The sequence below is a fragment of the Gorilla gorilla genome, chromosome 4 (assembly GCF_029281585.2).
Source record: "Gorilla gorilla gorilla isolate KB3781 chromosome 4, NHGRI_mGorGor1-v2.1_pri, whole genome shotgun sequence".
NCBI classification, from domain to species: Eukaryota; Metazoa; Chordata; class Mammalia; order Primates; family Hominidae; genus Gorilla; species Gorilla gorilla.
The window spans coordinates 62,279,275-62,291,433 of record NC_073228.2 but is presented as its reverse complement, the minus strand read 5'-3'; the positions used below and the strand labels follow the sequence as shown (position 1 = coordinate 62,291,433).

Sequence of the window (12,159 nt, the reverse complement as noted above, 5' to 3'; positions counted from 1 at the left end):
TGTTCTAAGGCACTGGGCAACACATTTTTTCTTTATTTTTTTTTTGAGAGATAGAGTCTTGCTCTGTTGCCCAGACTAGAGTGCAATGGAATGTTCTTGACTCACTGCAACCTCCGCCTCCTGGGTTAAAGCAGTTCTCCCTGCCTCAGCCTCCCGAGTAGCTGGGACTACAGGCACACGCCACCAAGCCTGGGTAATTTTTTTTTTTTTTTTCTTGAGTCAGTCTTACTCGGTTGTCCAGGCTGGAATGCAGTGGCACGATCTCGGCTCACTGCAGCCTGCACCTCCCAGGTTCAAGCACTTCTCATGATTCAATCTCCAGAGTAGCTGGGATTATGGGGATGAAACACCATTCCCAGCTAATTTTGTTATTTTCAGTAGAGACGGGGCTTCACCATGTTGGCCAGGCTGGTCTCAAACTCCCTACCTCAGGTGATCTACTGCCTCGGCCTCCCAAAGTGCTCGGATTACAGGCATGAGCCATTGCGCCTGGCCGGCAACACTTTTTTTCTACTTAAAAACATTCTTATTGGGGGTGTGTGTGTAAAACACATTTGATCAGTTTCTTCGGAAGTTGCATCCAGGATAAAAACACCTTAATACAGCAAAAAATAGTCCAATGTCTAAATGCAGTAACAAAAATATTTGCCGAACAATACTCATCATGAAAATAGTACCCAAATAATCTTTGTGTATTCATTCTAAGCAGCAGTTTCAAGTAGTAATTGCCAAACAAAAGTTTTCATTTAAAAACAAAAGAGGCCGGATGCAGTGGCTCATGCCTGTAATCCTAGCCCTTTGGGAGGCTGAGGTGAGAGGATCGCTTGAGCCCGGGAGGCTGCAATGAAGCAAGACTGCTCACTGCACTCCAGCATGAGTGACAGAGCAAGACTCTGTCTAAAAAATAATTAATAGTAAGAAAAGAAGAAGAAAAAATCACATTTTAAGAATTAAAAATTTTTTTTTGCTTGTTTTGAGAGAGAGTCCCACTATGTTGCCCAGACTCTATTCAAACTCCTGGGCTCAAGCAAACCTCCCAGCTCAGCCTCCTCAGTAGCTGGAAATACAGGCAAGCATCACTGCTCCTGGTACATTTTACAGAACTTGATGTTGGTTTTCTATCCTGGTTTCTTAAAAATATTATTGAAAACAAAAAAGGTACAAATAAACCTTGGATGGAAAAGAAACACAATATATCTACTTCCAACTTCTACTAGTTTCAAAGTTATAATAGAAATTATTTTCAACATAGGCGTGGTGGCTCACGCCTATAATCCCAGCACTTTGGGAGGCCGAGGTGGGTGAATCACTTGAGGCCAGGAGTTTGAGTCCAGACTGGCAAACATGGTGAAATGAAATCCTGTCTCCATTAAAAATATAAAAATTAGGGGCCGGGCTCGGTGGCTCATGCCTGTTGAAATCCCAGCACTTTGGGAGGCCGAGGCGGGCAAATCACCTGAGATCGGGAGTTCAAGAGACCAACCTGACCAACGTGGAGAAACCCCATCTCTACTAAAAATACAAAAAATTAGCGGGGCATGGTGGTGCATGCCTGTAATACCAGCTACTCTGGAGGCTGAGGCAACAGAATTGCTTGAACCCGGGAGGTAGAGGTTGTGGTGAGCCGAGATTGCGCCATTGCACTCCAGCCTGGGCAACAAGAGCGAAACTCCATCTCAGAAAAAAAAAAAAAAAAAAATTAGCTAGTGTGGTGGCACCCGCCTGTAATCCCAGATACTTGGGAGGTGGAGGCATGAGAATCACTTGAACCTGGAGGCAGAGGCTGCAGTGATCTAAGATCAAACTACTACACTCCAGCCTAGGTGACAGAGGAATTATTTTCTCGAAACAGAGATATCAACAGAGTTCACTATCTCTTTTACTTCAATATCAAGAAAAATAAAAACAAAGTAAATCTGAGCAATTGTTGAACTTTATATATTTTGTCATGTAGATAGGAAAAAAGCTTAATATGACTACTTTCCAAAAATTTCAGTGATGGATAAACTATGTGTTCTACACAGGTCCCCGAGAACAAAGGGCTAATGAATGTATAAAATTCAAATTATAAGTTTCTGAAGAATTAAAGTCTAGACACGTCAGAAGTACCACAGAAAACAAAATACGATGACTAGAAATAAGGACTCTAAGCAGACCATTACAAATAATTTAAGGAAAACAAAAACCGTAATGCTACCCAGGTTACTTCTATATAAAAAATAGACCAGATCTAAGGTAAAAACTAGAAGTTACATTAGCTGCTAATACAAATACGAGATTTCAAATTTCTTACATAAAAACTCTAACTAGGGCCAGTCTCAGTGGCTCACACCTGTAATCCCCGCACTTTGGGAGACTGAGGTGAGAGGATCACTTGAGACCAGGAGTTTGAGACCAGCCTGGGAAATGTAGTGAGATTCCATCTTAACAAAAAAAATTTTTTTTAATTAGCCAGGCATGGTGGGAACGCCTGTAGTTCCAGCTACTCAGGAGGCTGAGGCAGGAGGATCACTTGAGCCCAGGAGTTGATCACACCACTGCACTCCAGCCTGGGTGACATGAGCAAGACCCTGTCTAAACAAACAAACAAACAAACAACCCCCAAAGAGTCATTAAAAAATGGTTATATTAGAGCATTTTGACAATTGGCCAACTGGCAAGGTTGTCTTTTTGTCTTTTTTAGACAGTGTCTCACTCTGTCACTCAGGCTGGAGTACAGTGGTGTGATCTTGGCTCACTGCAGCCTCAACCTCCAAGACTCAAGCAATCCTCCCACCTCAGCCTCCTGAGGAGCTGAGACTACAGAATAGCTGGGACTACAGGCATGTGCCACTGTGCCCAGTTAATCTTTTTTTACTTCTTACAGATAGGTTCTCCCTATGTTGCCCAGGCAAGCCTCAAGCAATTCTTCCATCTCAGCCTCTCAAGGTGTTGATGTTATAGCTGTGAGCCACCACGCCCAGTCTAATATTTGGGATTTTTTGGAGACAAGGTCTCACTCTGTTGCCCAGCCTGGAGTAGAGTTGTGCAATCATAGCTCACTGTAACCTTGAATTCCTGAGCTTATGCCATCCTGCCATCTTGGACTTCCAAGTACCTAGAACTACAGGACATACCACCATACCTGGCTAATTTTTGTAGAGATGGGGTCTGTGTTGCCCAGGCTGGTCTTGAACTCCTGGCCTCAAGTCATCTTCTCACCTCAGCCTCCCAAAATGCTGAGATTACAGACATGAGCCACCAGGCCAGGCCTCATTTTCTTTTTTTTTTTTTTAGACAGAGTCTCGCTCTGTCACCAAGCTGGAGTGCAGTGGGATGATCTTGGCTCACTACAACCTCCAACTCCCGGGTTCAAGCGATTCCCCTGCCTCAGCCTCCCAAGTAGCTGGGACTACAAGTGTGCACCACGACGCCCAGCTAGTTTTTTTGTATTTTAGTAGAGACGGGGTTTCACCATGTTAGCCAGGATGGTCTCGATCTCCTGACCTTGTGATCCACCCGCCTCAGCCTCCCAAAGTGCTGGGATTACAGGCGTGAGCCACCGTGCCCGGCCCACCAGGACTCATTTTCAATCTTTGTTTCTTACTAAACGATACCAAGACAACCAACCTGGCGTGTTTCTAATAATGGTTTTATTCCATTGCATAATAAAAAGATATGCCATATACACAGACTTATGATGGATAAGCTGATAAGTAATTTTCCCTTTTTTTTTTTTTTGAGATGGAGTCTCGCTCTGTCGCCCAGGCTGGAGTGCAGTAACGCAATCTCAGCTCATTGCAACCTCCAACTCTCAGGTTCAAGTGATTCTTCTGCCTAAGTCTCCCAAGTAACTGGGACTACAGGCACCCACCACCACGCCTGGCTAATGTTTATATTTTTAGTAGAGATGGGGTTTCATCATATTGGCCAGGCTGGTCCTGAACTCCTGACCTCATGATACATCCGCCTCAGCCTCCCAAAATGTTGGGATTACAGGCGTGAGCCACTGCGCCTGGCCGTATTTTTCCATTTTTAAAACAACTCTAATTCTTTCCAGCATGCTTTGAGCTTTTACTGGAGTAATATACCATATAATTTCCTTTGAATAATATCTAAAATATTAATATATGCCACTGGTAATAGTGGTTATTTCAGTTGTTTTACTGTGTTTTTTAAAAACATGATACAGTATCATTAATTCAAAATGTTTATGCATAAAAGGTTCTACTGAGGAGATTCTTTACCTATTGAAGTTCTAAGACAATTTGTTAAAATCTTCATCATTAGCCAGGCGTGGTGGCTCACGCCCCCTTGGGAGGCCAAGGCGGATGGATCACGAGGTCAGGAGTTCAAGACCAGCCTGGCCAGCATGGTGAGACCGTCTCTACTAAAAATACAAAAAATTAGCCAGGCATGGGGCGCGTGCCTGTAATCCCAGCTACTCAGGAGGCTGAGGCAGGAGAATCGCTTGAACCCGGGAGGTGGAGGCTGCAGTCAGCCAAGATCACAACATTGCACTCCAGCCTTCACTCTGCACCCCCCATCCACCAAAAACAAATTTCATCATTAGCCTTCATACCTTAAAGCTCAAAAACATCAGAATCAACATCTTTTCCATTAAACTTAATTTTATAAATTTACACTCAGAAGCCCCACTTTTTTTACATTCACAAAGGTATCTTGCTATTAAAATGCCACTTTATTTACTTTTAAGTACATACCATTTTTGTGGAAGAAACCAGTAAACGTAAGCTGCAAATGAGCTGACAAGCTAAAAAAAAAAAAAAAAAGGAAATATTTTATCATTGTAATGCTCTGTAGTAAAATAACCTAGACTTTAAAATATAACATTGAAATCAAAGTTACTTCAACTAATTTATAAATATTTGTACTCAACTGTTATTCAGGCCCATGACTCTATGCTTTCCCTGTTAAATATGACATCCAAAAGTGTGTCTATACATCTAACAAAAAATAAACAACAAAAAACCCCTCACAACTCACAAAAAGTAAGAACAAAACCACAAAAACACCAGAGCAAGGCAGAAAAAATCAGACTACCAAGTTGGAGGCCAGGTAATTTACTGTGTTTTAGTGTTCCACCTATAAAATGACAGCAGGTATGCCTTCCTATCTTTAAAAAGGAATTTTGGAGGGTTTTTGGAATTCTTTTTTTGTTTTGTTTTAATGACGCTTTAGTCAATGACTTCATCAAAAGGAAATTTTGAAAAGGGTAGCTAAATCCATGCAAAAAAATTTGAATATTTTGAAGCTATGGAAATTCAACCTTCCCAATAAATGATACAGAACCATTACTTTATACTTCAAATAGCAATGAAATACACAATTACAAATCTGGTATAGATCTATAATTTACTGTTTCAATATATCATTTTCACTGTTAGTTTTAGAAGCTATGGAAAAGCAAAAGCAAGCATGAACTAGAACTAGTGCTCCTTCTATTTTCACAAACATCTATTAACAATAGAAAAAAACAATAAGCATGGGATAAAATAAACAGAAGCATCAATAAGCTTTTGAAGTACCTTTAAACTGCAAAACAGAATACAGTTGTTGATCAGGAGACATTCATAACTCTCCTGAGCATAGTTTCCATAGTGTGACACGTACAGACACCAGATTATGGAGGGCTATACAGAACAGATGGTTGGGAAAGGAAAGCAGTACTGATCCCTTACATAAGGCATTTACTAATGAAATAGTTGCTGGGCACTAAGGACTAGTAAAGGGTATATATATATATATATTTTTAAATGATGGTGACAATCTAGGCATTTTTATAGTCAGATGGGAACAGTTACAGAAAGACATTGTGGCAAGAGTACTAAGGAGCAAGTAATGACTGGAAATAAGGACATATTATGAAGAGGTTAGCCCTGTAAATTTGACCGGGACTCCTCTTTTTCTTTTTTTTTGAGATGAAGTTTCGCTCTTCTCGCCCAGGTTGGAGTGCAATGGCGCAATCTTGGCTCACTACAACCTCCGCCTCCCGAGTTCAAGCGATTCTCCTGCCTCAGCCTCCCAAGTAGCTGGGATTATAGGTGTGAGCCACCGAGCCCGACTGGATTCCTCTTTTTCTAAGATAGAGAAATAAGAGGCAAGTAAGAAAGACATTTCCATGGAAGATGGGGGGATATCTCCATCTACTTAGTGAAGTAGGCCATGAAACTGCTAAAAAAAACTACAGTGTGGGCCGGGCGCAGTGGCTCACGTCTGTAATCCTGGCACTTTGGGAGGCCGAGGCAGGGGATCACCAGGTCAGGAGTTCGAGACCAGCCTGGCCAATACGGTGAAACCCCGTCTCTACTAAAAATACAAAAATTAGCTGGGTATGGTGGCACATGGCTGTAGTCTCAGCTACTCAGGAGGCTGAGGCAGGAGAATCGCTTGAACCTAGGAGGCAGAGGTTACAGTGAGCCGAGATCGCGCCATTGCACTCCAGCCTGGGCGACAGGGGGAGACTCAGTCTCAAAAAAAAAAAAAAACCTACAGAGTTGGGATTTTGAAGGGCATTTCTAGAACAGTAGTACAGAAAGTATGTTCTAGAAAGTATGCTAGGGGCTGGGTGCGGTGGCTCACAACTGTAATCCCAGCATTTTGGGAGGCCAAGACAGGAGGATCAAGAGATCAGAAGATGGAGACCATCCTGGCTAACACGGTGAAACCCAATCTCTACTAAAAATACAAATATTAGCCAGGCATGGTGGCGTGTGCCTGTAGTCCCAGCTACTCGGGAGGCTGAGGCAGGAGAATCACTTGAGCCCAGGAGGCAGAGGTTGCAGTCAGCCGAGACTGCATCACTGCACTCCAGCCTGGGCAACAGAGCAAGACTCCGCCTCAAAAAAACAAAAAACAAACAACAAAAAAGTATGCTATCAGTAGAGGACAAAATTATTATGGAAGCGTAGAACTATAAGGGTCCAAGCAGAGTTAGAAAGCAGAGGGCCAGTGCCTATGGCCATACCACCCTGAACACGCCAAATCTCGAAAGCTAAGCAGGGTTGGGCCTGGTTGGTACTTGGATGGGAGAAAGCAAAAATATAAAGTTAAAAACTAAGAATGGCCGGGCACGGTGGCTCATGCCTGTAATCCCAGCACTTTGGGAGGCCAAGGCGGGTGGATCATGAGATCAGGAGTTCAAGACCAGCCTGGCCAAGATGGTGAAACCCTGTCTCTACTAAAAATACAAAAAAAAATGCCGGGCGCGGTGGCAGGCGCCTGTAATCCCAGCTACTCAGGAGGCTGAGGCAGGAGAATTGCTTGAACTCAAAGGGTGGAGGAATCGCTTGAACTCGGAGGGCGGAGGTGGCAGTGACCAAGATCGTGCCACTGCACTCCAGCATGGGCAACAGAGTGAGACTCTGTCTCAAAACAAACAAACAAACAAAAAAAAACACCTAAGAACCACCACCACAACTTAAGTATCAGCTGGGCGTGGTGGCTCATGCCTGTAATCCTAGCACTTTGGGAGATGAGGCGGGATGGGAGATGAGGCGGGTGGATCACGAGGTCAGGAGATCAAGAACCATCCTTGCTAACACGGTGAAACCCAATCTCTACTAAAAATACAAAATTAGCCAGGCGTTGTGGCATGCGCCTGTAGTCCCAGCTACTCAGGAGGCTGAGGCAGGAGAATCACTTGAACCCAGGAGGTGGAGGCTGCAGTGAGCCAAGATTGTGCCACTGCACTCCAGCCTGGGCGACAGAGCGAGACTCTGTCTCAAAAAAAAAAAAATCGTATACAACAGGAGTCTTAAAAACCTATTCTGTATAAGCAATTCATATATTATAAACATTTTTACATGAATCAGATTTCTACGTGCTATTTTACTAAAAAGACAGCATTATCCTAGAAAAAGTTCCATAAATACTACCTTACATAGCAGAATTAGCTAAAACCCAAAACATAAGTGAAAGAGGAATATTCTACAATTCTCACATTAGAAGATAATCCACCAGTCACAACAAATCTATCCTACTTTGTTGCTTCAATTAAACCTACATACTAAGACCAGATTAACTTTCATAAGAATCTACTTTTTATCTATCATTCCTTTCTCCACATCTACTGAGACCCCAACTACCACATCTTTTGTCTAACTGCTGAAATGGTTCTCATTTCTTGTTCTACGAAAGCCTTACATATGAAATAGAATTGAATTTATAGAGTCAGAAAATCCAAGTTTGAATTCTGGTGCCACTTATTTGCTGCGGTTTGTTATCTATAAAATGAGGATATTTTCTCTCACAAAGAGTGTGAGGCTTAAGATTTTGTTTTTTGCTTTCAGACAGGGTCTCGTTGTGTCACCCAGACTGGTATACAGTGGCACAATCTAGGCTCACCGCAACCTCCAACTTCCAGGCTCAAACGATCCTCCCACCTCAGCCTCCAAGAGTAGCTGAGACTACAGGCATGCACCATCACGCCTGGCTAATTTTTGCATGTTTGTGGAGTCAGGATTTTGCCATGTTGCCCAGGCTGGTCTCAAACTCCTGAGATCAAGAGATCCACCTGCCTCAGCCTCCCAAAGTGCTGGGATTACAGGTGTGAGCCACTGCGCCTGGCCTGTTTAAGGTTTTCATTCAATTATTTTTTTTTTCTTTTAGAGACAGGGTCTCGCTATGTTGCCCAGGCTGGTAATGAACTCCTGGGTGCAAGTGATCATCCCACCTCAGCCTCCCCAAGTGCTGCGATTATAGGCATGAGCCACTGTGCCCAGTCAGGCTTGCAGAAAGTAATAAAGTATCCAGCAAGATACTCTCTCCCTCTTCTACAAAGACCCTAAACCAAATCAATCAAGAGCTAAATGACCACTTTATCCCTTTACAAGCACTCTTATTTACCACTTTTTGTCACTATTTTTCCATATACATCTTTTTATTAGTGTCCCTAGAACCTAGCAGTGTCTTACAGAAAGTGACCCAACAAATTTTTTTCATAAGATAACGTCCTCCTAGAGTAATACAAATTTAAAGGTCAGGAATGATGGCCCATTACACTGCAGTACTATTAGTATTATTTACATTATTTTCCTGAGAAGTGTGAGGGTAAGCTCCAACTCTGAAATGCCAGAAAGGTCTTACATTTATTTACCCCAGAGAATATTTTAAATCAGTGTTACTTAAAATGTTGTCTACAAACTGAGGTCATTAGGAAAAATGCTACCATTCTACAACTCAAGAAATTGAGACTACTACTAGCAACACACTGAAAATTAACAAATAAACAAAATGATCTTTCACCACAGGTGATTTGAGACAGTTTTAAATGGTACATTATACCTTACATAGGATAGCCTGTATAACCAGCTTTTGTTTTGTTTTGTTTTGTTTTTGAGACGGAGTCTTACTGTAGCCCAGGCTGGAGTGCAGTGGTGCGATCTCAGCTCACCACAACCTCCCACCTGGGTTCAAGTGATTCTCCTGCCTCAGTCTCTGAGTAGCTGGGATTACAGGTGCCCGCCACCATGCCAGGTTAATTTTCCTGTTTTTAGTAGAGATGAGGTTTCACCACGTTGGCCAGGCTGGTCTAGAACTCCTGACCTCAGGTGATCCACCCACCTGGGCCTCCCAGTGCTGAGATTACAGGTATGAGTACTATGCCCAGCCAACCAGCCATTATTATACTAGTGTTTCTTTGTGAGAAAGAATTTTTTTTTTTTTTGAGACGGAGTCTCACTCTGTCACCCAGGCTGGAGTTCAATGGCGTGATCTCGGCTCACTGTAACTTCTGCCTCCCAGGGTTCAAGCCATTCTCCTGCCTCAGCCTCCTGAATAGCTGGGAGTCAGGCACATGCTGCCATGCCCAGTTAATTTTTTGTATTTTTTAGTGGAGAGAGGTTTCATCGTATTGCCCAGGCTGGTCTCAAACTCCTGAGCTCAGGCAATCCACCTGCCTCAGCCTCCCAACGTGCTAGGATTACAGGTGTGAGCCACCATGCCCGGACTTTGTGAAAAGAATTCTAAATTTCAATTAACCAATTTTAAAAGACACCATTGGGGCCAGGCACGGTGACTCACACCTATAACCCCAGGACTTTGGGAAGGAGGCAGGGGGAATCACTTGAGGTCAGGAGTTGGAGACCAGCCTGGCCAACATGGTGAAACCTTGTCTCTACTAAAAATACAAAAAATTAGCCGGGCGTGGTGACACCCGCGTGTAATCCCAGTTACTCGGGAGGCTGAAGCAGAAGAATAGCTTGAACCTGGAAGGCGGACGTTGCAGTGAGCCAAGATCATACCACTGCACTCCAGCCTAGGTGACAGAGCAAGTCTCAAAAATAAATAAATAAATAATAAATAAAGGTGACATTGGGAATGTGACTTGCTATGCATGATTTCCCCTTCCTCACCTAAAAGTAAACACTCTGGCTGGGCGCAGTGGCTCACGCCTGTAATCCCAGCACTTTGGGAGGCCGAGGCGGGCAGATCACAAGGTCAGGAGCTCGAGACCAGCCTGACCAACGTGGTGAAACCTCATCTCTACTAAAAACACACAAATTAGCTGGCCGTGGTGGCAGGCACCTGTAATCCCAGCTACTCAGGAGGCTGAGGCAGGAGAATCGCTTAAACCTGGGAGGCGGAGGTTGCAGTGAGCCGAGATTGCATCACTGCACTCCAACCTGGGCAACAGAGCGAGACCCCGTCTCAAAAAAAAAAGTAAACACTCTAATATGTACCTAGAATAAAGTGTACCAATGATCCCTTCCATAGGTGGTTTGTTCCAAGGAAAAGGGCAAAGTTTTCTCTCCCTTCCCTCTCCCCTCTCTTGCAGCTACTTTGTCCACATCTTAATTGGTTAGGCTGGACCAGATGAACGGGAGGAAAAGAAACATGTAAGGTTGGTCAGGACTATTTGGTTTTAGGCCACAAAAAAATCTAGTTTAGATGACCAGAATAAGATATAAGAAACTTAGTTCATCTATGTCATGTGCTCCCTGCATCTTCTCAGGAAGTAAGACACATGACAACAAGAAATCAGGTAGAGAATTTGAAATTTTGAGATGCAAATTTCAGCATTCCAAGCACAAACATCTGACAGTTCTGATACAGTCTACAGAAAATGATGCTAAGCTAATTCATAAGAGACTAACACTTTGAAATCTAATTCAAGGAAGAGCCTCCCATTTTAAGAACAGCCAGATCCCACAGAGGAAGTAATTTCTATGACAAGAGGACACCAAGATTAGTGCCTCTAATTTATATACATGAATCTGCTAGCGGCAGGAATAAGGCTTCATTTTAAGGGCATGGCAGTATTACCTCAAAACAGGACAAGTCTGATAATCTACTTGGTTTCTATAGTTAAATGTTAGCTATTCAACTTTTGTTATATACATTTTATCCTATGATATGTAAAGCTGAGAAACTCGTGTCTACATCAAGTCCAATATTCTGAAATCCAGGATCTCAAAATATAGGGGTCAGATGCATTTTGTAATGAGAAGATAAAGCTGAATGGTGGATGATGTGTGTGTGTCTACTAATTACAAATGGATCACTCTGCAGAAGTACTGTGAAGAAAACAAAGGAATTACTACAAAACCAAAAATTATACAAGGAATATTTTTACAATTTGTTCTTAAATATTCAAATTTTTAAGAATCAGATATGCTCAAGTGGCAACTGATGAGGCACCTTCAAGACTAAGTATGCAAAAAGAAATGTGTAGCCAGGTTCTGAAAAAAGAACAAAAACTCAAGACTGAAAAGATGACAATTTGAAAACAACTTCAAAGCTTATAGTCAAGGCAAAGTGTATTAAAAAAAAGAAAGGGAAAACATCAGATCTTATTAATGGTGGGAAAGACACATAACCAACCTAAGAGGTAGTCTACAGATTTTATTTATTTATTTATTTTGAGACGGAGTCTCCCTCTGTCACCCAGGCTGGAGTGCAGTGGTGCGATATCTGCTCACTGCAACCTCCGCCTCCTGGGTTCAAGCAATTCTCCTGCCTCAGCCTCCCGAGTAGATGAAATTACAGGTGCACGCCACCATGCCCAGCTAATTTTTTATTTATTTATTTATTTATTTTTGAGACAGAGTTTCACTCTGTAGCCAGGATGGAGTGCAGCGGTGTAATCTCGGCTCACTGCAACCTCCGCCTCCCAGGTTTAAGCAATTCTCCTGCCTCAGCCTCCCGAGTAGCTAGAAA

General features: G+C 42.8%; 1 protein-coding gene across 5 annotated transcripts in view; it reads right to left on the bottom strand.

Annotated features, from left to right (window-relative positions):
- The window catches only part of LOC101149019 (SUZ12 polycomb repressive complex 2 subunit), a 63,964-nt gene that overhangs the window by 30,100 nt on the left and 21,705 nt on the right, over positions 1-12,159 (bottom strand). For all 5 annotated transcript variants that reach the window (XM_031011366.3, XM_031011367.3, XM_063706549.1 and 2 more), the window contains one exon: positions 4,704-4,753. In XM_031011366.3, the coding sequence (XP_030867226.1) occupies positions 4,704-4,753 (50 nt within the window). The remainder of the gene's footprint in view (positions 1-4,703; positions 4,754-12,159) is intronic.